Consider the following 26,138-nt stretch of genomic DNA (forward strand, 5'->3'; position numbering starts at 1 on the left):
ACTCAATTGAAAAGATAAAAAGCAAGAAAACAAATGTCACCACTTCATAGGGTCTAATTTTTTTCCTCAAAAAATTTCTATTGTGAAATAAACCTAGTATTATAAAAAAGAGCATGAAACTGATATGTAGAATTTAATAGTTATAAAGTGAATGACACTGTAAAAATCCCTTTGGATCAAGAAATAGGACACTGAGATTTGTTTACTTAACAAATAGGACGCACATATGGAAATATTTAGTGTCAGGCTGGTGGATCCCTGGGCTCTGCTTTATGAGATACTGAAGGGAAATATGTCTGTCCTGGACACTCTTCCTGAGGCCTGGGGGGTATGGTCAGCCTTTCAAAAATGAGCAAGGTTGGAGAGGTGAGGCTCATGGTATGCTGCCCTTTTCCCACCATAGGCCCCTGTGTGGCCTCTGGCTAGTCTTTACTATTAACTCGTGGTTCTCAACCTTTGGCACTATTGATATTTTGGGCCAGATAAATCTTTGTGTGGAGCTGTCCGGTGTATTGTAGAATGTTTAGCAGCATTCCTGGTCTTCACCCCCTAGATGCCTGGAGGGCCTCCCAGTTGTACACTAAAAACATCTCCAGACATTATCAAATTCCCTAGGAGCAAAATTGGCCCCTGTTGAGACCCAATGCATTAACTGAACATTTACAATGTGCCAGGCATGGTGCTAAGAGCTATACATTCATTATTTCAATCTTCATGTTTGTCCTCATTTTGCAGATAAGGAACTGAGCTCCAAGAGGATTAGATAAGTTATTAAAGGTGATACAGCAAGTGAATGGCTGAGCTGGAGTTTATGCACAGACCTATCAGTCCCCACTTTGTTTTCAACAACCATGTAAAGTTGCCTCCCAGGCAGTGGAGGATGGGGTATATTCCAGATCTTGCTTCTTTCATTAAGACAGCGTCTGCCTTCAGCTCAGGTCATGATCCCAGGGTCCTGGGATCGAGCCCCACATCGGGCTCCATGCTCCGCAGGAAGCCTGCTTCTCCCTCTCTCACTTCCACTGCTTGTGTTCCCTCTCTCACTGTGTCTGTCTCTGTCAAATAAATAAATAAAAAAAATCTTTAAAAAAAAAAAAAAGACATTTCTGAATCTATATCTCTATGCTTTTTACTGGATATTTCCTTTTGATTTTCCTACCGGCTGTTTAAGTTGGACATGCCTGAAACTAAAGTCAACATTTTGCCTTTTCCCCCACTCCCTTCTCCTATTTTTTTTTTGAGAGAGAGAAAATCTCAATCAGACTCCCATCCCATGACCCTGAGATCATGACCTGAGCCAAAAATCAAGAGTCGGATGCTCAGCTGACTGAGCCACCCAGGCGCCCCTTCCCTTCTTCTATTAGTCATTCTTCCAAATAGATATTAAACGTCTGATCTCTGACTCTTTTTTTGTATTTTCATAAGCAGAATCTCATATTTTTGTACATCTTGTCCAAACTGTATTTCATTTCTAAAAAAATATTTTTAATGATTAGTAATGAAATCCTAATCAAAACCCCAATATGAATCTTTTTGGAACTTAAGAAGTTTAAGGTTCATCTGAAAAAGAAAGTCCCTAAAAAGAGTCAAAGTTTAGGAAAAAAAAAAAAAACAGTGAGAAGGAATTGCTATATTTATTTTTGTTTATCAAATACTTGTGGTTCTTATGTCAGGCACTATTCTAAGCACTATACAAATATTTACTCATTTAGTACCATATATGAGACATCAAATAGACTATAAAGCTATAATAAAGCATAAAGCAGTGTGATATTGGCATAGAAATAGAAAACTTGATTAATGGGATTGTATCAGGATCAGGTCCTCTGGAATTAGAAGTGTAAGAGATTCATTTGGGAGAAATGCCTGTGAAGTACAAAAGGAAGAAGGAGAGTCTTCAGACCGCAATTTAGGTCTAATACCTATGCAAGGAGAGAGGGAAGAAAGGAGGATTGGGTAAGAAGAGCCTCAGACTGTAATGCAATTCTTTTTTTTTTTTTTAAGATTTATTTTTTTATTTGTGAGAGAGAGAGAGTGTGCACGAGGTGCGGAGGGACAGAGGGAGAGCATTGCAAGCAGATTCCCCGCTGAGCACAGAACCTGTGGGGCTAGATCACTGACCTGAGCTGAAATCAAGAGTCAGATGCTTAACTGACTGAGCCACCCAGGCACTCCAGACTGTAGTACAATTCTAAGAAAATCTCAGCCAGGCCAATGGAGAGCTCCAAAGCCTGCCCATTAGAAGAGTCTCATTTTATTTTATTTTATTTTTTAAAGATTTTATTTATTTATCTGGGAAAGAGAGCACGAGCAGGGGGAGGGGCAAAGAGAGAGGGAGAGGCTGGCTCCCCAAAGAACAGGGAACCCGACTTGGGGCCCAATCCCAGGACCACGACCCAAGCTGAAGGCAGACCCCCAACCGAGCCACCCAGGTGCCCCAAGAGTCTCATTTTAGATAGAACTGGCCCAACTCTAGTACCTCCATCATGCTCAGTCATTGGAACAGTCCAGAAGAATCATGGTCTCAGTGTGAACATTGTAGTAGATCTTGGAGGTGTGGCAGCTGGAGACTCTCAGCCAACTACACTTCTCAAAACAGGCTCTCTCTGGAAGGGACATGTGAGCAGTGTTCCTCTGTAGCTGCCAGAGGTATGGTGTGAAGACTCAAGAACAGACTCATCTATATATGTGAAACTCATTTATAATAAATTAGGCATTTCAAATCAGTGAGAAAAGATGGACAGTTCAAATAATGTTGAAACAACTGGCTATCCTTTTGGAAAGAATTAATTTAGGTCCCTATGTCACATCATTTCAATATAAATAAAATCTGGATGGAGAAAAAAGTTATAAAACATTGAAGAAAAAATATTTGAATAATCTTGATGTGGAGAAGCCTTCTTATGCAACACCCAGAAGCCATAAAAAAATGAGAGATTTGATTAAATAAAAATTTAAAACTAACATATGGAAAAAAGCATCATTAATAAAATTAAAAATCAGGGGTACCTAAGTGGCTTGGGTCACGATTTCAGGGTTCTGGCATTGAGCCCCTTGTCCGGCTCTCTGCTCAGCAGGGAGTCTACTTCTCCTTCTCACTCTCCCTGTGCATTCTCTCTCTCTCTCAATATTTGAGATACTCAAATAGTATATAGTATATAAAATATTGCAGAGTAGCTGGGGAAGTGAATATTTGGCTTTCCAGCTTCTAGGGCAAGTGGGCAAGGAAGAAATGGCTTAGGAATAGGTTTTAATTTAGTGAACCTTCAGTATTAGCCATATCCCGGGTTAAGAGAAGGGGAATGGTTACCAACTATAGTATATTCTTGCTAAGAAAAACTGTAGCAAATTAATTAAAACTGTATGGACTGATGTGGAAAGATTTTTCAAAATGAAAAACAGTACACAAACCTGATCTTATATACATTAAAAGAAAATGTAGCAGTTATCTCTGGGGTTGGAGGACAAAATGAAGTGGAGGAGGCCCTTAAAGATTTACTCCCTATTTTTGGGGTGCCTGGCTGGCTCAGTTGGCAGAGCATGTGACTCTTGATTCTGGGGTTGTAAATTTGAGCCCCAGATTAGGTACAGAGATTACTTAAAAATAGAATCCTTAAAAAAAAAGATTTAGTCTATATTTCTGTATTATTTAAGTCATTTACATTAAATTCCCATATTTCTTGAGAGATTAAAAAAGACACATCAAGCAATTACTACCCTTCCTCCAAAAAAAAACAAGTACATAAAACCCTCGCTTCTTTGTCCATGGATTCCATTTACCATTTTTTTTTTCTGTAATAGCCTTTGATTTTTCTTTCTCCTTTATTCCCATGGTGGTACTCCATTTCTATTAGTTTGTACCTGGTTAATTGCAATTAACGGATACTCACACTTCCAGTCTTTCTTTACCCCAATCCTGCAGTCCACAGCCACCTTACTTTTTCTTTTTTTTTTTTTTTAAGATTTTATTTATTTTTTGACAGAGAGAGACACACAGAGAGAGGGAACACAAGCAGGGGGAGTGGGAGAGGGAGAAGCAGGCTCCCCATTGAGCAGAGAGCCCGATGTGGGGCTCGATCCCAGGACCCTGGGATCATGACCTGAGCCGAAGGCAGACGCTTAACGACTGAGCCACCCAGGCACCCCACCTTACTTTTTCTAAGACCAGGCTGACTTCAACATCCTTCTGTCCAAAATCTTTTATGGATCCCTCAAAGAGTTCAGAGGGATGCTAACAGGTGTTCCATGGGAAAAGAGTTCTGTGGTCTGGTGAATCTGGGAAATGCTGTGATTAACACAGTTAAAAAAAGACTTCTTCAGAGTGAAATATCTAGACTTTAAAATGCCAGTGTGCTAAGGAAACTTCTAGAGCGGAGGAGACTGTAATTCTTCTCAATTTATTTGGCCATGCAATTCTTCTTCTGAGTAATACTATTGACCTTCTCAGGACACACCTTGAGAAACAATGGCTTAAAGGGGAAAAGTTCATAATAACTCTTCTGGCATTAATGGCCTTACTGAACATGTTTTTTTATCATCCAATTTCCTCCACCGGTCAAAATGAGTTTCCTTCCTTGCTTCTTCCTTCAGGGGTCAGTGCTAGTTCCTCCCTCTCCAGGGAGTTCTTCCTAATTATCTCAGTCTCTCTGAAGTGTGACACTTAGCACCAGAGCTCTCATTAATTACAACTTCAGAACTCTCTAGTTAGTGATATCCCCCTTTTCTTGGGCCCATTTGTTTACTCACCTGAGGAGAGCTAGGACTGTGTCTTATCATCTATCGTCATACCGTATTTAGCTGCTTGAGAATACTGTGCGTCTCCCCCAATGTGGATAATACCTTGGCACAAGGCAATATCTAGGCCTTAGATAAACCGTCTATTACTTATACCATTACAGAAAGCACTGAAAATGGCACTATTAGTTTCCTATTGCGGTTTTAACAAATTACCACAAACTTGGTGACTTAAAACACAAATTTATTAGTTTATAGTTCTCTAGGTCAGAATTCTGCATGGTGGTCTCACGGGGCTAAAATCAAGATGTCTGCGGGGCTGTATTCCTTCTGGGGGCCATAGGGAAGAATCCATTTCCTTGCCTTTTCTTGTCTTCTAGAAGCCTCTGCATTTCTAGGCTCCTGGCCCCCTTCCTCCATCTTCAAAGCCACAAGGGCTAAGTGGAGCTCTTCTCACATCACATCACTGCCTCTGGTTTCCACGTTTAAGGATCCCTGTGACAAATTAGGCTCACCTGGAGAATCTAGGTTATCTCCCTATTTTACAGTCAGATGATTTAAAACTTTAATTCCATCTGTAACCTTAATTCCTCTTTGCCACTTAATTTAACATACTCACAGTTCCCAGGGATTGGGAAGTGGACATCTTCAGGGAGTCATTATCCTGCTCACCACAGGCACCCTTGCCCAAAAGTCTAAACTGAGGGTTTGCATATAGGTGGTAGGGGGTATGGCAGCAAATGGTAAAAACATTTTGTAATAATAGAACTCTTTTCAAATCCAGGGAGGCCCTGCTGTGTGATCTTTGGCAAGTCACTTTTGTCTTAGTATCCACGGTTCCGCTAAAATGAAAATTGCCATTCTTTGCTCTGCTTGTTAAATGAAATAATTATGTAAACGGGTTTAGTTTAGAGGATGACAAATAAGGCTCAAGAAGTTCTTGATGAATCTTGATGAGGAGGGTGGGCGAAGTTCTCTGAATGACATCTGGAGATAGTTTGAGAGATTTCCAAAGAAAAGGAGCGAAAAGCGCCTGCCCTTGAATGAATTTGGAGGTTGAAAATTCTAGCAAAAGGAATCAAGTTACATCGAAGCTTTTGACGCTAGCGTTGAGGCAGAGGCCCAGGTTAAAAAAAAGGGGGGCGAAGTGAAGAATCTCTTAGGAGACACCCAGGTGACAGTGACTACAGAACCGAAGGGTCTTCGTAGGCAAAGACTATGTTTTGAGAAATTCGGTCCCCACTTCGTTCAAGGCCATATATACCGTAGTTGTACTACAATAACTTAGTGAATAAGTAAATGAATTAAAAATCTGCTGAGGAAAAACGAGAGAGTGCAGGTTCCACCGAGATTTGAACTCGGATCGCTGGATTCAGAGTCCAGAGTGCTAACCATTACACCATGGAACCGCCACAAGAGCACAACCGCCTTCGGCTCTCTAATTCTTAGAGAACCCCGCCCCCATCCACAAACCTACCACTCACAGGCGGGACTGACGCGCTTCCCAGCATCCCGCTACCCGCACGTCGGCGCGAGGAATGAGGGAGAGGCCATTGAGAGGGTGGCAAGCGGCGGCTAGGAGCCTGGAGTCCCGAGCTCAGTTTCCCCCGTGAGCTTCTTGGAGGGGGGCAGAATTTGAAGACGGACGCGACGCTCCCGCGCACCGCCCTCCCTAGGCTCAGGGGCGGAGCACCGCCTCCCGGAAGTACTTCCCCTTAGGGGCTGGGGCTTGCCGGAAGTGTCGTAGGAGCAGGGAGGGGTTCTTTACCCGGTCCGGCAGCTGAAGCTCGGCTCTCGGGTTACCCCTGCAGCGACGCCCCCTGGTCCCACCGATACCACTGCTGCTCCCGCCCCTTCGCTCCTCGGCCGCGCAATGGGCACCCGCGACGACGAGTATGACTATCTCTTCAAAGGTGAGGCCGTGGGCTCTCCCACTTTCCTCACCGAGTCCCGGTTCGGGGGCCCGGGACACTCCCGGGGGACCCGCGTGCGGGCTGCCCCTGCACTGAAGTCGGCCTTCCTCAGCCCTTTCCTCTCTGGGCGATCTGTCCTGCGGTCTCCCAGCTCAGTCCTTCTCCCCTCGGTCGGGGAGTCCTCCCCACACGCCGGGCTCTTAGCGACCTCCCCATAGGCCTTCGCTATCCTCAGCGCCCCTCACCCTGTGTCCTTCTCGCGGCGGCTGCTTTCTCCCAAATCGTCTTCGTTTCCCGGGTTCGATGGCCCCTTAAAAGGGGCCGCCCCTCCCACCATCTATCTTTTCGGGTTTGGCGCCCCTCCCCCTCAGTATACACCCTTCTTGGCTCGCCCCCCTACCAGAGCCCCTCTGACCGGCCCTTCCCCTCGCTCACCTTTCCTTCGGCGCAGACTCCCACTACAGGTCTTTTTCTCATCTGCCCCCCTTTTCCCCTGAGCGAGCCTCTCCTCTGCGTCTCCTCACGGCCCCTCCCCTCGGACGGACGCCTCTCGAGCCGTCTTCCATTCCCCGGGCCAGGCCCTGGTTAAAATCTGAGCGGGCCAGGGGTCCCCACCCCACCGCCCCACAGGTCTCGTGGTCAGTAACCTTCTCGCACTGCCCCCGGGATTGGTAGCTCTTTCCCTCTTTCCTCCCCAAATAATTTAGAGCTCTCCCATGTCTCCTGTGCGACCCCGAGGGCGGGGGGTAAGGCAAGAGGGATTGTCCATCACCCACGCGCGCACTTGTCGCAGTGACCCGGCAGACTGTTGTGACTTCTAATCTAGGCTTTTTTCCTCCTACCCTCCCTACCGAGCGACAGCCAGCCGGGATAACTCTAGACTGCTAGCGACAAGAGGTTGCGGATGGGTGGTGGCTGTTATCCTTGCCAGACCTGAAGGCCCAGTTCCTGAGCAGGAAAGGTTGTGCGCTGCACAAATACTAGCCTGCTTTATCACTAAGGACTGGTTGCTTCCTGCTGCAACAGTGGGAGGATCCAGCCTTTTGGTGTTTTTAGAACAGGAAGGGAAGAGTCCTAGTTAGCCACATACCTTTCCCGAAAGGTGGGGGCTAGGGGGAAGTTGTGTGCTCTTTGGTGAAATTTAATATGTATTACGAGATAGGGAAACATGTAGTGCCCTTGGACAAAACATATTGGAGGGTGGGGAATGGACAGAAAGAATTGCCTATTGGTTAGTCGGGAGAGAATCCCAATAGTTGTTGGTTTTTTTAATCAACAAAAATAAGGGGTACAGTTTTCAATGGGAAAGAGTACGGTAAATGCTTTTTTGTTGTTAAGTGAATGGCTCTTACTCAGATGCTCTTTCTCAGCTCCTGAATTAGGGCAGCCATCAGTAGTATGCTGAACAAAGATCATTACCAGGGAGGAAGAAGCCATTGCTATTAAAGCTTTACAGTGGAGGGTGGAGTTTAAAAAGAGTGTTAAGCATGGTGATTGTTTCTGACCTTGTCATTGGGTGCTAAGAATGATTGACTAAAGGAAGCAGGAAACATTGCTTTACCAATACTTTGCAAATCTTATCACCTCACTCCTCTTGGCCAGAATATTCTGTTACATAGGGTGAGTACATTCAGTGTTCACCCTCACTCCCCTATAGTAGAAAATGATTTACAGAGAAGAGTACTTAATGCATTTTATAAATACAAAAAGGAGATGTGGGTTCGTTAGCATACTGTTTGCTGAAGGCATCTGAGGTCACGTGAAATTACTTAGGTGAGACCCTAGAGACTAGTGTTTAGTCATTAAAAGATTTATTTTTTAAAATAAAGTACAAGGCAGTAGGCAGCTAGCTACCTTTGAAGTGATTAATTTAGAACAAGATAGACTAACAACTGAAGAGTATTTCTCCTGTTTGGTTTGGAGCTTGACTGTTTATAGAAACGATTTATTTTTTTCACTAAGAATGTTAATTATCCTGGATTGGTTTAAGGGATTTTAACTTTGGGATTAGACATCCTGCTAACAATGATTGAGAGCACAGGGCTTTGGAATCACACAGGCCTGGATTCAAATTCTGACTCAAGGTCTTAAACTTGCTTTGTGACCTCTGAGCCTCCCAATCCCTTGTCTATAAAAGGGAAATAATACCTATCTCTCAGAACTCTTAACCAGAATTAAATGAGACTCGTTTTGAGGATTGAGTAAGTGGTAATAATATGAAGAAAGTTATTGTGGTTCTTGTCAGCTTTTTGAGCCTTTAATCTTTATAAGAGCATTTAAGTATTACGAAAGAAACTTAAAAGTAGGAACTTTTAAAGTATTTTATGTTTCCATGTGTTATGGTTTCATTTTGTTGTACATTTTGCTGTTTAAGATAGGGTGTTTAAAAAATTCTGCTGAGAAGAATTTCCACTTTTTAAAAGCTCTAACAGGATATGAGTCACTTTTTTTTTTTTTTTTAAACTTTAGTGCTGATTGTTTAGCCAATTTCTTATTTATACAATTATATTTTAAAGCAAAGCACCAATTTTAAAGTGGTTTCATTCTACAGAGGTTTATTCACCGAGTTGAGGTAGACCTTTCTACTTGTAAGATTGCTTACCTGGCACACTTAATACCTGAGGGAACTGGAAGTTAGTTTGTAACTCTTAACAGTTCAAAATGAAGGGATATTTTGATTAGTACAGGATGGAGCGGTCCAGATGGGAATGTAATGTGGGGAGAGAGCAGGACAGTTACTCTACGTTATGTATTTGTTCTTGAACATTAATCTTTAGTTAATTTCAGCAGGAGACTTTTGGTTGCAGGGTAGGGAGGTTATTTTATTTTTTTAAACTTGACTTTTTATTTATTTTTATTTTATTTTATTTCTTTTTAAGATTTTATTTATTTACTTGAAACAGAGAGAGAGAGTGAGAGCACGAGCAGGAACACAAGCAGGGGGAGTGGGAGAGGGAGAAGCAGGCTTCCCGCAGAGCAGGGAGCCCGATGCGATGCAGGGCTCCATCCCAGGACCCTGGGATCATGACCTGAGCCGAAGGCAGATGCTTAACGACTGAGCCACCCAGGCGCCCCTAAACTTGACTTTTTATTTAAACGCTTTATTTAATTCTACAATTATGTATATACAATGTGGTTATGGCCCTGTGGGACACATAAGTGAAGTAAGCATCAATCATAGTTGCTATTGGTGTTGTGGACACCAATTCAGAGTCACATTTTTTGAAAATAATCTGGATACATAGTCTACATCATTTTCTTTTCAATCTGTCTGAAGGTCAGTAGTAATTAACCATCAGCTGATTGTCAATGGAAAAGACCTTAGGAACTTTGCTGTCTTGCATCTTGGTAGTTTTTCTTTCACAACTTTCGGTTGAGCAACTCACATTCTGCTGAATCTGGAAAAACTTGTCCAGGCTAAAAGCCGTATTGACTTACAGAATGCATTTTATTTTCAAGACTTTTGGTGAGGTAGGACTATGAATATAGCTGAAAAGAGTAGAAGACTCTCCCAAGTTTATTTATAAAAATCAATGTGAAAATTATCAGTTATCCTTTCAGGTGATAACTTTTAGATCTGATGTACTGTGATTGATTTGTTGAATTAAATTTTAGTCCAGTACATTAGTTTGCAAGAGAGTGTATAAAACTAAATGTGGTTGAAGAGGTGGAACTTCTTGTTAAATAATGGATAATTTATATGTATATTCTGCTTTTATGGCATTTAGCCTAATATTTGATATATAATGAACCAAATTTAATATTAGGTATTAGAATGGTAGTTACAATTCAGGTGAGGTTAACCAAGTGGTAATAAATATCATTAGGTTATTTTAGAAATACTGTAGATGTTTAATATATAGATGCTGTTACTTATGTTTATATTATTATACATACTCCCCCTCCCCCTGTATACTATATAGATGGATATAGTTATAAAATGTTTAAAGTGGGAAACCTAAGGTACTAGTTAAGGAAAACACTGGAAAGTCACTGAAAATTCCTTTCTTGAAATATAGGATATGATCATATAGTTTGTCACATTTTTAAAGATCAATTATATATTGTCATCTTAATGAGAGATACTATTTTAATTAGAAATTGAGTCCATGAACTTTTTTTTGTTGGTGTTGTTTACTTTTTCAGTCATAGCCAGTAAATTCTCTTTTGTTGCTTAGGTAATTTAATCCATTCTGGTTTGTTTATTTTTTAGTGACCTTAAATGTAACCCATCTTGGTTTGATTTCTCATTTGGTAACTGAATAGAACCAGCTTTCCTTATTGTGTCATTTCTCAGCATCTTCTTGGCAGCACAATTCTTACAGAACCAGTATCTTCTGGTGTCATTCAAGATCTAATCCTTTAACAAGTTGTTAGTCTTTTAATTCTGGCCACTCTGTCCATGTCTAGTTGAGATAATTATTTTATACTGTATAAAGCATTCATGAGTCTTGAATTATTTTCAGATAAGGGTGCTATTTTTTATAATGTTAAAATTAATTGGTTACATGGAAGGGAAATATGCTTTTGCTATCTTTATGCTGAGGCGGGGAGATAATGAGCATAATCATTAGTTAACATGGAGGTAAAAGGGAAAAACCAAAACTTGAAAGTGGTAGAGTTTCTGTGGGAGGGAGAAGATGTTCTTGAGTGTGTTACTTATTTAATTTTCCAGAGGCATTGTCATTCTAGATGTCTTGCTTTTTGGTTTTAAACTGACTGGCTCCTGAATTACTGATTGATATCTGAGTGTCTATGAACTAGACTTAACTTTTTGGTTTTTCCCTTCTTCCCTATTCCTCCCTTCAAGTGAGGCTTTTATACCTCATTGCTAGTGTGGGTTTAGAAATGATTCTCAAAGGGTTTCCTCAGCAGAACATCAGGCCTCTTGCACTAAGAGGCAACAGTGTGTGTATCCTATTAATAGGGTAGACTATCACTGAAACTGGGATTTGACCTCACCGCCAGAAATGTGCTCCTTGGAAACTAACATAACCAACCATCCTATAAAACTGAAAGTGCATTGTTTTTGTATGTTACTTTGATGACCTTATCATCTTTTCTGGTATCCAGGTTAAAGCATTTGCTATAATATCTGTATTTGTCACAATACCTTTGACATCTCTAATTGACTATATAGCTAGAAATAACTGCTGTTTGTGCTGCATGGAGTTACTGCCACCTAGATGATTTCTTGCTGAATCAGCTAATAGAGGAAGTCAGGAAGATATGCATTTGATAATGTACTCCATCCAAGACTGTCCAGAGGCCAGCTTATATCCGCTCTTGTGGCAAGGAAGGAATGCATAATAGACTCTCTTTGCCCTCTGAGCAGAGTGCAGTGAGCTCTTAGAGTTTTTACCTCCCTCTCCCCAACCACCAAATCCCAGTCTCTTTAATAAGGCATGGTCTTACTCCTTAGTGTTGTTCTCACATGTTTGATTTTCTAGTCCTGGTGCCTAAATCAGTTAGCTAGTGAGAAAAACAGTAGTCAACAGTAGAAATAAGTATATTTCCTGAAATGCTGATAGCACTTTTTTTCCTTCGTAAAAATTTTTTAGCTCATGTTCTCTAAACCTGTGAACTCATTTGTTCTTTAATTCAGATAGAAATGCTTTAGAACAAGTTAACTGCCTATTTTCCCAATGTTTATGAAATTCTTAAGTATAACATTGCCTTGCGTGAAAAAAAATCCTCATGTATTTAGTTAGTAATAAACTGCCTCCTATAGTAATCACAGGAAATAAATTCATCTAAACCAAACTTGTTTTTAAAAAATTCTTAAGTCATAAGAGAAAGTATGTGCCCTCCTTGCTTTGGCCTTTACTCAGAGTAAGTCAAGAATTATTAGCTTCCTGGGGCCCCTGTTAAACTTAATTGGGGTGTCTGTTTTTGTAGGGGTCTCTATAGCTTCCTGCCCATCTGATAAATGCAACTATGAAAAGGTCATTCTAGTTTCTGTGATCTGGGTGGCAAAGTTAATAAACCTGATGCCTCATACGGTAAATGTGCTTCATTTTGCCAAGGTGTGAGTCCTGAGGTCACACCCAGTCTTTGATGAAACTAAGAAGAACATTTTCACTCTTTGTCTCCTTTCTACTCACTAACATCCTTTATTACTTTCATGTATGATACTCTTTAATCACAAATTGTTTATTTGGTGTAGGATTTATCTTTCATGTTATTACCTTCTATGGTAGTAAGGTTGGTATAGCATTGATGGTAATTAATCAGTGCCTAGTGGACCTGTAGTTAAAATTGCATGTGTAAGACAGGATACTATATTTGTGCTAAGCAGATGATGTGTGGAAGTTGTTATGTAGGTAGACACAGTTTAAAAAGAATAAATTGGTTTTATCAATTGGTAACAGGTTAAGAACGTGGGCTCTTCACCCTCCCCTACCCCCATCCCTTTTAAAAAATCAGATGCTCCTTTTTGCTTTAAAACATGGTGGTAATTCTGAACGTGTCTGCCTCATTCATCTGACATTAAGTGCTTTATCTTTTTTTCAGTTGTCCTTATTGGAGATTCTGGTGTTGGAAAGAGTAATCTCTTATCTCGATTTACTCGAAATGAGTTTAATCTCGAAAGTAAGAGCACCATTGGAGTAGAGTTTGCAACCAGAAGCATCCAGGTTGATGGGAAAACAATAAAGGCACAGATATGGGACACGGCAGGGCAGGAGCGATACCGAGCTATAACATCAGCGTAAGTCTCATAGTCTTTAAGTTCTGAGAAATAGACTGCCATCAACTGAATTAGCTGATTTTTGGTATTGGAAAAGGTACTTTTTTTTTCCTTGTAAGAATTCCAGTATTAGGATTTTGAAATGTATTTTTAAATGTGCTTTTAAAAATACATAATCCATATATTTAGTTCTTCCTGGTGTTCCCTTCCATCTTATGGTTGTTTTCTAATAGTTAAATACCTGTTTCTGTTTTCAGATACTATCGTGGAGCTGTAGGTGCCTTATTGGTGTATGACATTGCTAAACATCTCACATATGAAAATGTAGAACGATGGCTGAAAGAACTGAGAGATCACGCTGATAGTAACATTGTTATCATGCTTGTGGGCAATAAGAGTGATTTGCGTCATCTCAGGGCAGTTCCTACAGATGAAGCAAGAGCTTTTGCAGGTTAGTATGAATTTCATGATATTACAGTGATTCGGTATTTCTTACTGTTATGTCATGCAGTTTTGATACTTTTCCAATGACTGTAATCGCTTACAGTAGTTTCAGAAAGGTGAACATGAATGCTCAGCAAGGATTGTTGTTCTGAAAGTTTGTGGTGACTTTCTCTTTTGCTTAACTTTGAGTCATTAAAACACTGTAGTTTTTGCTGCTAAAAGTTGAATATAATCCTTTCCCTGGAAGGGGGTAGATGATATCTATCAGTTTATTCTGTGCTTCTTGTCTCTTTCTCTATTATGTCTGTGTTTTACCAAGGCTGCTCTTTGTGGGTCTGAAAAGCAGGGGCCAGGGAGTGTCAACAACCCACAGGGAATGCGGCTTCTTAGGATTTAGAACTTTTTTGCTTTACTAGAGGATCTGCCTATCTCTTCTGTTCTGGTTGGGGTAGCCTACCAGAAGGCAGCATTGTGTATTCTTGGCTAATGAAAGTTGTGACTCTGTACTAGTTATTATGCTGTGAATAAAGGTTTTTATAATAGTTTTTTAGTTTTCCAGGCAAGAAGCTTTATTTCAAAAAATACGGTTATAGAATTCTAAGTGAATAACACCTACCTATCCATGTTTATATCTTAACTCTGTGGGTTGATGGGGGAGAAGGACAGTAATGGATGGAAATAACTGAGTATTTGATAAGTTTACTACATTTTGAGTAATGTCGTTCATTGCCATTCATTGGTAGTATATAGATGTAATAAGTATTTTTTAATTAAGGAGCCAATGAAAATTTCTCACTGTTATTTTTAATCTGCTAAAGTGTAAGTAGAATGGTGCCCTTACTGCTCAAGAAGTTGGGGAGGCCTTAATTTTTAGAAAGTTTTTTATATTCCTTTTGAAGGTTTGAATGTATTACATCTCTTGTTGACTAGACTGAAGTTTTTATCCCCCCCCCCCCAGAAAAGAATGGTTTGTCATTCATTGAGACTTCTGCTCTAGACTCTACAAATGTAGAAGCTGCTTTTCAGACAATTCTGACAGGTAAGACTTGAATTTTTAGATTATACCAGTGGGAATTAAAAGTTTTAGGAATGTAATTTAGACAAATTAGGAAACTAAACGATACATCACAGTGAGAATCACTGTCATTTGAGAGCTGCTGTAGCAAGAGCTGTTTAAAGTACAAAATTAGTTAACAACCCTTGCTTGCTGAACTTTAATCATTCTCACTTACCTGGTTTATATTGGGAAAAGTACTTTGAAAATATTTTGTTCACTTCTATTATTACTTCAGTCCAGGTATTCCATACTTTGTGGTCACAAGCACAAAATAATGCTTAAAGGCACTTTCATAAGATAAATATTGAAATCCTGGCTATGGAAAGACATAAATGCCCTTTGAAATTTCAGTAAAGAAAAGACTTGCTGTGTTCTGATATATTATAGAAGCAGCTAGGGAAAAACATATTTTTAAAAAATTTAAATGAAAAAACAAAAAGTAAAATTCTCCTGTGATACATTGTAGAAGAAGCATGGTGTCACCTATGGAGAAAATCAGCAAGTGATTGCATATGGAAAAGTTTAAATAAGTAGTGGGAAAAGAACGAAGTTCATGCTGTTTTAAAATGTAGATGTGCAGATCAGGTCAGCTTCGAATTACAAGAAGACATTGTATTTGTGTTGACTCACATTTACTCTGACTTTATTAGAATGACCAACTTACCAGCAAGTTTAATCATAATCCTCTAGTAAATAGTTTGATGGGTTGTTTTAAAGTACTGTAAAATTATATATTATTTTTAAGAACTCTCAATATAGAGTATAGGATTACTATATAGCATAGTCTAATGTGGTGTTCTAACAAGTCTGTATGGAGAAATGGTTAAATGAGTTTCCAATTTTAATGTAACAATATTTTAACATATTCTTTGTATACAGCACTTGTATTAGAGGTGAACAGATTCTAACTTTAATTTTTATTTTTAAAACATTTTTAAATTATTTTTTTGTAGAGAGCGAGCCCAAGGTGGGGGGGCAGAGGGAGAGGGAGAAAGAGAATCTTAAGCAGGCTCCACAACAGTCAGACTCTTAACTGAGCACAAAGACGCCCCAGTTTTTTTATTTCTAATTTTTCCAAGTTTTTATTTAATTCCAGTTAGTTAACATACAGTGTAATATTAGTTTCAGGTGTAGAATTTAGTGATTCACAGATTTTAACTTCTAAATGTCTTATTTTATACTGGAAATCGGTAGGGAATAAAGCCTAGAATTTAAGAGCACGGACTTGGAAGCCTGACTTAGGTTTTAGTTTTAGTCCTGGCTCCTTCACTTTCCATTGGCTCTGTAATCTTATGCAAATTACTTAGCCTTTCTAGGCCTTAAATTCTTTATCTGTAAAATTTAAATATGTTCTAGGGAGTTCTGTTTTTTTGTTTTGAGAGAAGAGGGCTTTTATTTATAAATACATTGTAATATGATTTGACTTGACTGTTGTGTTATGACTTAAAGGTTTTTGTCTCTATAACCCACAGAGAAGAATTGCCTGTCATTTGAGACATCTACTCTAGACTCCAAAAATGAGTACATGAGTTCATCCATGTAAAATCCTTAGCTATCCCTGGTACAGAGTGGACATTTGATGAATTAGTAGCTAAATAGCAGTTAAAGCACAAAAAAAACTTGATTAAACATAAACTAGATATTGGTGATTCTCATACAATTGGTATAATAAACAATAGTTTATTAGAGTTCTTTTCTGTTACCAGAAAAATAGTAACTAACAACTGGTGCTAAGGTTGCATTAGTCTTTGGAACACAGTAGCTTTCCTTTAGAATCTTTTCTGTGTCAAGTTTCATTACAGACTGTTGCAAGCAAGATTTGATTAAATATTGCAGTGTATCTGCAAATCCTACTTCTTTTCTTACAATCACTTGTGCAGATTCTATTGAATCAATATGTAGAGTACTAAATTTAGACCTAGGAGTTGTAGGTTTTTACTAGCACTTTGCTCCCACTCCCTGTGTAACTAGTTACTGAACCTCCCTGGTCCTCAGAGTCACAGTGCCTTAAATAATGAGTGAGTTATAAGTCATCTTGAGGGTCTGTGAGTCTCTCAAGGCCTCTGAAAACGTCATTTGAAAAAGTTTTTTAGTCAGTCCTTGTTGTTGAGATATTTTTTATGTCCCATCAGATCTCCTCTGCATTGTAGCCGATTCTGATCACAGTTTCTAGACTATTCTGATATTGTGAAGATGAGACCATCTGCAGTTAACTATTTTAAGTATCATTTTGTAACGTTGAACTTGATGATCTGCTCAAACATGAACTAACTAATCAATAAGTATGATATATACTTCAAATTGAACTGTTTTGTCCTTAAAGATAAAGAACATTTAGGGGTGCCTGGGTGGCTCAGTCAGTTAAGCGTCTGCCTTTGGCTCAGGTCATGATCCCAGGGTTCTGAGATCGAGCCCCACATCAGGCTCCCTGCTCGGTGGGGAGCCTGCTTCTTCCTCTCCCTCTGCCATTCCGAACCCTGCTTGTGCTCTTTGGCTCTCTCTCTCTGTCAAATAAAATCTTAAAAGATGAAGGTTTGGCTATTTTTCTTAAAATTCACTCTAGATTTAACATTTGTTACTGCTTAATTAATGTTGCTTAAAAGCAAACAAGACTAGCTTCACTTACTACCATTTTTCCTTTCTGTATTCACTATTTTCTCAGCTTCCTCCATAAATCTCAATGTTGTTCTGTGGGATTAGAAATCATTGCATATGGCAGTAGACCTCTCTCTTCTTTTGCATGTGCTGGGATGTTTGTTCTAAACTTCTCTTTATACCAGTAGGAGTATTAGTACTTGGAGGAGTGAGGCACCTGGGTGGCACAGTTGGTTGAGTGTCCCTCTGGTTTGGTTTCTGCTTGAGTCGTGATCTTGGGGTGGTGGGATCTAACACCTCATCAGGCTCTGTGATCAGTGCAGTCTGCTTGGATTTCTCTCCCCCTTTCCCTCTGCCCCACCCCTGCTAAAATAAATAAATAAATCTTTTTTTTTTTTTTTTTTTAAAGGAAAAAGAAATGGGGAGGACAAAAAACCCGGAAAAGACAACAGTAATCTCATTAGGTTTAATTCTGCCTTGAATGTTAACAGCATTAAGGGAGCATTTACATTGTATTTTGATGTTGCTGGAAGAAAAAAGTTCTTTCATTTTTAAGGTGGAAAATTATGTGTTAGAAAATTTATCTACATTATTACTCCAAAGTTAATTGTGTTGCTTGTTTTAGAATAGACCTGTGGCATTTTTGACATCCGTGAATTTGATAGTAACTTCATGACAATTTTGCTGATGATATTTTTTTAGAGGTAGTTATCTAGTACTTGAGTGAGTCTGCGAGATTGCCCAGCCTTTGCATTGCTGTGCAGTTTTGTTTTCTTTCATCCTCAAGTTTGTTAAGGGATGTTTTTAATCTATAATTTCCATACTCTTATTATTTTTTCTTCTAACTTTGGTTTTTGACCATTTCAGAGTTAAAGTTGCAATAATAGTACAAAGAATTTGTAAATACCATTCACCATACTCCCCAAATGTTGATATTTTACCGTATCTGCTTTATTCTTTTTTCTTCCTGTTGCTATGTACTAATTTTTTTCTTGCACCATTTCAGAGTGGCAGACATGTTGGCTCTTGCAAATAAGTACTTTTCAATGCATATTTCTTAAAAACAAGGATGTTCTCTTTCATAACCATAGTGCAGTTAGCAAAAATCAAGAGTTAGATTGTAGTCCATATCAATGTTTAGCTACAGACCTTGTGCAGATTTTGCCAGTTGTTTGAATTATGTCCTTATTAGCAAAAGAAATTCTGAGATCACATCACACATTGCATTCAGCTCTCCTATCTCTTCCATCTCCTTTAATCTGGAACAGATCCTTAGTCTTCGTTTATTGACATCTTTTGAAGGGTATAGGTCATTTATTTTGTAGTGTCCCTCAGTTTGGGTTTGTCTCATGTTTCCTCATAATTAAATTCAGATTATTGCAGTTTCAGCAAGAATACCACAAAAGTGATCTCCTGTATCCCATCAGGAGGTCGTGATACTGGTTTGTTGTATTCATTACTGATGATGCTAACTCTGATCACTCGGTTAAAGTGGTACCTGCAAGGTTTCTCCACATAATTAATAAGCCCAAGTCATCTTTTTAGTTATGAAGACTGAATTATTAATTTTATGGTTAGAGTAGTGAGAATCATTTAATTAGGTGTAGGATTTTTTTTTTTTTTTAATGTAGGCTCCATGCCTAGCGTAGAGCTCATTGTGGGGCTTAGACTCATGACCCTGAGATCAAGACCTGAGCTGATGAAATCAGGAGTCTAACGCTTAACCAACTGAGCCACCCAGGCGCCGCCCCTGGGTGTAGTATTTTATTTTTGTTCTTGGCATGTGGCAGTGTTTTCAAGTATGTGTCAGTATATCAGATCAGAACATTTTTTTTTTATGTTTAAGAAACTTAATGGTGAGCAGTGGGTTTGAAGAAGACCTAACAAATCCTGACCTAGGCTGTAGTGGAATAACTCAGGCTTTTGCTATTTTCACAATTTTTGAGAGCCCAAAGAATTTTAGCTCTTTTATTCCCCAATTTGGAACAATTGCATTTAACTTCCTTAGAGTGTACTTTGCAATTTGCTTCATACTTTCATTAGAGTAGAAATAGGCATATGTCTTTTTAATTTAACTTTACTAGGTTGTATTTAAAACTATCTTCTTTTTTTTTTTTTTAAAGATTTATTTATTTGACAGAGAGAGACACAGCGAGAGAGGGAACACAAGCAGGGGGAGTGGGAGAGGGAGAAGCAGGCCTCCCGCCGAGCAGGGAGCCCAATGTGGGGCTCGATCCCAGGACTCTGAGATCATGACCTGAGCTGAAGGCAGACGCTTAACAACTGAGCCACCCAGGCGCCCCTTAAAACTATCTTCTATTAATATTTTAACTTTCTATTTAGATTTATAAGAGATTCTAACATAGGAACGATACAGCAGAGTTCCTTTTCTTTTTAACCTTGCCTAGCCTTTGGACATCTTGAAAAGGGGCTGTACAGGAATTGTATCACATACATTTGGTTCTAAAGGAGAACATGCCCTTGAAAGAAGAAAATATTTGCATCTGGTTTAGCACATTACTAGTCTTGTTTCCCTTCCCCCACTTAAATAACCTCTAATCAGATACCAGCTAGAAGGTACCTGCTTCCTATTTTCTTATCAAAGTTTTTTTTTTTTTTTTTAGTGACATGCCCAGCCACAGGAGATGTTAAATAAACTACTTGAGTAGTCTCTTAGTGCTCATTCTACTTGAAAGAAAATTTTTCTTTTACTTTTTTGATGAACACTTTCCTGTTTTCTTTATTGCTTTGGCATTTTCATTAGTGGGTATCTTTTTGGTGACTGGAACAAATGTAACAGTAATCCATTTCTACAAAACAGTGTGCAGTCCTTGCAGACCAGTTATACAATAACTGCTCAAATTTCTTGCTTTGTAATGAGATCTCTTTAATAATTAACTTTCTGTTCTCTGAGAACTCTGCCTTTTCTTCTCTTACAGTATTTGCTTTTCATGTAAGAGCCTGCAAAATACTTTTTGTTTTGGTTTCTCTAACTTGAATCTTCAACTTGTAAAGAAGTTAAAATTTGTAGAGGGTCACATATAATCATTTGTACTTAAAGAAGAGCCATCCAGTTTGGGATTAGAGAGAACATTAAAGAATGAATAGTAGAGTTTTACATTAAGTTGATACTGTCTTTATTCCTTAGCCACTAGCCTGATTGAATGAGTGTCTTTTCCTTTACCCTTGACACACTTCCCCAATTCCATCTCTGCAATGAAAAGAATCTAAATGAAGACTACATATCCTTTTTTTTTAATTCAGTCAGTAGGCTTTTTTGTTTTTCCCTTGATACTTCTTCAGCTTTGAGAAGTACTGTCAGCCTCCTCAAACACAAATTTTAGCCACCCCCCACCCCAAAAAAAGTAGGAAAATGTACATTATAGCTGTCAGTGTTCTTGCTAGTTTACACATTCAATTGATTACAGGTTGCTGTTTTTCAACTTTAGGGAAATTAGTTCTTAATTTGGAGAAAATGTATTCATTTAACACATTTCTTTTTCTTTAACTTTTTGTAATGTAAAGTTTCCAGCATACCAAAAGTAGGACAGTGTCCTGAACTCCCGTGTAGCCACCAGCAACCATCAGTTCATGACCAGTGTTTTGTTCCACCTATTCCCTTCCTTATTTTTTTGAAACAAATCCCAGATATTACATCATTTCATTGGTAAACACTTCATGATGTATAGCTAAAAGATTAGGGCATAAACCCAAAACAACAAAACTACTAAAAATTGGCAGTAATTTCTTATCTATTATCCAAACTATTAAAATTTTCTGTCTCAATTTTTTTTTTTAACAGTTCAAATTAGAATCCAATCCAAATGATGTTACTACATTGCAGTTGGTTGACATGTTCTTTGAGCATTTTGAAAATAGAATTCTGCTTTCTCTTTTTTTACCCTATAACTTTATATTTTTAAAATTTTCAAGTATTATAGAAATGTTATATCCTTCATATAGAATCATCACTTTACCACATTTGACCTATTTCTGCATGTGTGTATATACTTTTTTTCCCTTTTGCTCAGTCTTCAGAAAATAAATTGTAGACATTGTGGCACTTTACAAGTAAATACTGAAGCATTTTAGCTCCTAAGTACAAGGCATTCTGTATAATCACAATACCATATATCATGTTTAAGAAATTGATGTTTATATGGTATTAGCTAATGTGCAGTTCATATTCCTATTTCTCCAAGTGTACTAATAATTCTTTATAGATTTGGTTTTTACATTTTAAATGTCAGTTCAGCCAAAGGTCACACATTGATAGAATTGTTTTATATCTGGGGTATTATTAAATAGAGTAGCTGTTGGGCACAAGTTGTTATTGAATGCTTGAAATATGGCTAGTGGACTGAGGAATTGGATTTTAAATTTAATTTAAATATGTGAGTACTGTATTGGACACTACAGCTGTAGAACATTTACCTCCATCTTTTAAATGTATTTTTATAACAATAAATTTGTTGAAGACTCTTGGCTAGTTTTTTTGTAGAATGTCCCTCAATCTGGATTTATCTAATTTGTTTTCTTAGGATAAATTCATTTTAAACATTTTTGGCAGGAATACATAGGTATTCATCATAGGAATACAGTGTGTCTTTCATAGTACATCGTAATAGGAGGCACATCATGTCAATTTGTCCCATTTTTAGAATTCTCTTACCTTTTGAGGGTTTTTTTTTTTTTTTTTGAGGGAGAACTGGGAGAATAAAGATAAATAAGATACATTTTCTGTTTGTAAGGAGTTTATAATTGAGTCAGAGGGAAACCTTTTTAGGCAGTGAAATATAAGACCAAATAAAATGAGTTAAGTAAAGATACTTGGTATAGAGGAATTTAATAACATTTATTGGACCAACTAGTTACTTATCACACCCCTACTATAAGCCATATGCTGGAGAAAAAGAACTGAATAAGGTAGACACAGTGCTTGTCTTTACAGAGTTTAATGTTTAGTGGAAGAGGTAGACAACAGTTTTTGTTTTTTGGTTTTTTACAGTTAGTTTTGATGAGTGTCATAAAATCTTAAGTTCCTGGTTAATAATTATTTAATTACAATTTAGCTTTAGTTCAGGAGGCATTGATAAACGTTATCTTTCCCGCCTATTTCAAGAGTCCTTTGGGATTTTGGAATATTTATGAAGTTGTGCTCTTCCCTACACAGCCAGGAAAAATACTAATGTATCTCATAGTGCAGATTTATTTTTATTTTTCTGTGGTACAGTATCAATGTATGTAGGGTTTTTTGACAAGGGTAGACTGAAAATACTCTCATGGTTTAATTTTTATTTATTTTTTCTCATGGTTTAATTTAGATCTAATCCCATAAACTCTGTACTCTCTTTAAACCAATTTATTTAATTGGTGAACCTTTCCCTCTGAAATGGAAAACCTTTTTTTCTCTTCTTACCATTACTCTATTCAGTGGCTATTTGAAAATAAAACTTTACATTTATACATTCTTTTTTTTTTAAAGATTTTGTTCATTTGACAGAGACACAGCAAGAGAGGGAACACAAGCAGGGAGAGTGGGAGGGGGAGAAGCAGGCTTCCCGTGGAGCAGGGAGCCCCCAGCCTGCTTCTCCCCCTCCCAGGACCCTGGGATCATGACCTGAGCTGAAGGCAGACGCTTAACGACTGAGCCACCCAGGCGCCCCTACATTTATACATTCTTTGTCCAAGTTTATTTGCAGTCTTTTTCTGCAAATCTATTTTCTACTTCTGTGTACTACTATATTAACTACTAATGAGTCTATTCACAGTGAGTATTGCTGGTTTTTTTTTCCCCCCAGAGATATACCGCATTGTTTCCCAGAAGCAAATGTCAGACAGACGTGAAAATGACATGTCTCCAAGCAACAATGTGGTTCCTATTCATGTTCCACCAACCACTGAAAACAAGCCAAAGGTGCAGTGCTGTCAGAACATTTAAGGCGTTTCTCTTCTCCCCTAGAAGGCTGTGTATAGTCCATTTCCCAGGTCTGAGATTTAAATATATTTGTAATTCTTGTGGTCACTTTGTGTTTTATTACTTCCTCATACTTATGAATTTTTCCATGTCTTAAGTCTTTTGATTTTAGCTTTATAAAATCATCCACTTGCCCCGAATGACTGCAGCTTTTTTTCATGCTATGGCTTCACTAGCCTTAGTTTAATAAACTGAATGTTTGAATTCCTCAGTTACTGTTTACTTTTCATCATGGAAGCCTGTCACTGTAGGACATACTAGAACTTGATCACTTGAAGCTCAGACCTATTGGTCTTGATCAAATCAAACTAAGAAGACTTTAGAAGAAATAAGCTATCATTTTGCCACAGAGCAGCTTATAATGAGCAGCTTACAATTCATACACTCTTCTCTCAATGCAGTGTATATTTCCACAAATCTAAGAATTGCCCTATAAACATAGCAGGATTTTGAGAGCTTGAAAATTTTCCATTATTCTGGAAGTCAGTTTCTAAAATGCCTTAATAAGGTTAAGTAGTTTAGTAAATTTTGTTTTTTAATTTTTGTAAGCATCAAAGTTGATTAGAGAGGGGGACACTTTTTTCTGGATAAGAATTATCTTAATAAACAAAAGACTGTTGATGGTTTCAGTAGCAGTGTGGTTATGGAGCCATATGTTAAACAATGCTGCCTGGCAGGCTGGGAACTTGAGAGACCGGTGGAATTCCATCTGAGATGCCTCTGTTGCAATGATCAGGCAGCCCAGATCACTGAACTCATCTAATTTCCCAGCAGTAGATTATGTGGCATTTTATTGCTCAGGCAATAACTGGTTTAATGCTGTTAGTATCAAATTGTGAAGTGTTAATTTTGTCTTAAAACCTTCCAGTAAATGAAATGCAACCTAGTTTTATCACCGTATCTATCAGCAGGCATGGATAATTATTTTAATTATGCTGATTTTTGAGTTTTGCAGTATATTATGGAATACAGTCCAGTTAAATATCTGGTTTCAGTATGTCTAAGGAATATAGTGAGAGGTTAATTTCTGCTCAAGTGGTACCACTTAAAGGCATGTATTCTAGTACGTAGTACCTTGAGTTTAAATAGAATGCATTTAGGCATTATACAAACCTGAACTACTTTTTCCCCACTACATTATTGAAATGAGTGGAGCAACTCGTTTCCCATTTAGAAATGTGCACACTAATACTGAGTTTTACTTTCTTGTGGATGATATTAAGCACTTACTCTGCAGTGTTCTGAAAGTTGTGTCAACTGAATTGATACTATTCAGGATGGTGGAATATCCCCCAAGTACAAAAATACATGTGTTTGGGCTTGCATAGATTACTATGTTTCATAGTTAATCTGTCTTTTGCGGTGCTCATGAAGTGTGGGGCACACGGAAGGCATTGCTGTGGTCAGTCTTTTGGTTTTCTTCTGTAGCCATTTATTATTTTAGAGTATTGGTTGGTTATGATACTATTATCTATTTGTAAATCGCTACTTTGTATTTTATGCATGCTCTGTAACTTGATTTATTTTTATTTTTATTTTATTTTTTAGTTATTGATTTGGAATATATTCACATTCTAATAAACAGTTATAGGGGGACTATTCTTTATGTTGTCAGATTACATTTTTCCTTTGAGTGCTTTGGATGCAGCCATGGAATATTTGATTCTGATGAGTAAGAGCATAGGTCCTTGCATTACAGAGTAAACACTAAATTGGAGGCATCATTGTGTGAATTCAGCTTTGATTTTAGACATATGTTTCAATTATGCTTTTCTTGGAAAAAGTATCACCAAAAACATTAAGGAAGTAATCTTTGTACTTTCATATATAACAGTGTCACCAGACCCGGGAAGGGGCATTTACTCGAAATTGGTAGTAAATCTTTCACAAAATTATTTAAGAGAAGGAAACTCTAGGTGGTGAATTGAAAATGAGTAACTTTGAATTTTTATCAAGTATAGACTTAATGTTGCTGTGGCATGGTTGGATCTTGGGAGAATTCCAAGAACCCTTTAAGTAGTAGTAGAAAATGTCTTTGATTGCATTTTAACAGTGTCTTCATTCTGAATAGTATCTCAGGAGACAAACTGTCTCAAGTAAGAAACATTAAGTTTTAAAATATGACAATGTAGGGTTCAAGGTAGTTTAGAAGTGTTTTGCTGCTTGACCCTGCTTTTCAGTCATTTTAACTTTGAATTTTTTTTTTAACCTATTCTGAAAAGCCAGTTAGCCATCTTGACTTGATTTAAACATGTCATTGGTCTCAAGTGCTATCTATGATTTTTCTTTAATAATAGTAGTTACAACTCTGTAGGGGTAAGTTATCATTAGCCATTGCATTGTGTATGCTAAATTCTAATTCTAAGAAGGGGTGCTAGCTGGTGACTTAGGCCAGCGGTCTTGTAAGTTCTGAAGGGTTCTGCAGAAAAGTTAGACGTCTGAGTTTAGATTGTCCATCAGAGCTTGTCCTATTTATTGTATCAGTGGGAAAATGAATATTTTAATTTTGTCTTCAGTGACTTGTATTTACAAAATACAAATGCTCTCAATGGTTTGAATGTTGTCATAATTTCTTCCATCTACCTTAAAGAGAAAAAAACAGTTTAGGCCGTTTTGGCCAGTACCAAAAGCAGAATAATTCAAAGCCTGGGTTGATACTAAGAACTTATTCCAGCCTGTTAGGTTTCAATTTACGGAGTTTTGTTTGTTTTTGTTTTTTAAACACAGGAA

At 38.1% G+C, this 26,138-nt stretch overlaps 1 protein-coding gene and 1 non-coding gene across 2 annotated transcripts; one reads left to right on the top strand and one right to left on the bottom strand.

Moving 5' to 3' along the window:
* Window positions 1-6,071: 6,071 nt before the first annotated feature.
* TRNAQ-CUG lies at window positions 6,072-6,143 on the bottom strand. The gene has a single exon. It is a non-coding gene; the product is annotated as a tRNA-Gln (tRNA).
* A 309-nt stretch (window positions 6,144-6,452) lies between these two features.
* On the top strand, window positions 6,453-26,124 carry RAB11A (RAB11A, member RAS oncogene family). The gene is made up of 5 exons (XM_032417424.1): window positions 6,453-6,647; window positions 13,161-13,356; window positions 13,593-13,786; window positions 14,738-14,818; window positions 23,233-26,124. The coding sequence occupies exons 1-5, from the start codon at window positions 6,608-6,610 to the stop codon at window positions 23,370-23,372; spliced, it is 651 nt and encodes a 216-aa protein (XP_032273315.1). The 5' UTR covers window positions 6,453-6,607; the 3' UTR covers window positions 23,373-26,124.
* The last annotated feature ends 14 nt before the right edge of the window (window positions 26,125-26,138 follow it).

Source organism: Phoca vitulina, unplaced genomic scaffold, assembly GCF_004348235.1.
Source record: "Phoca vitulina isolate PV1807 unplaced genomic scaffold, GSC_HSeal_1.0 scaffold20, whole genome shotgun sequence".
Lineage (NCBI taxonomy): Eukaryota > Metazoa > Chordata > Mammalia > Carnivora > Phocidae > Phoca > Phoca vitulina.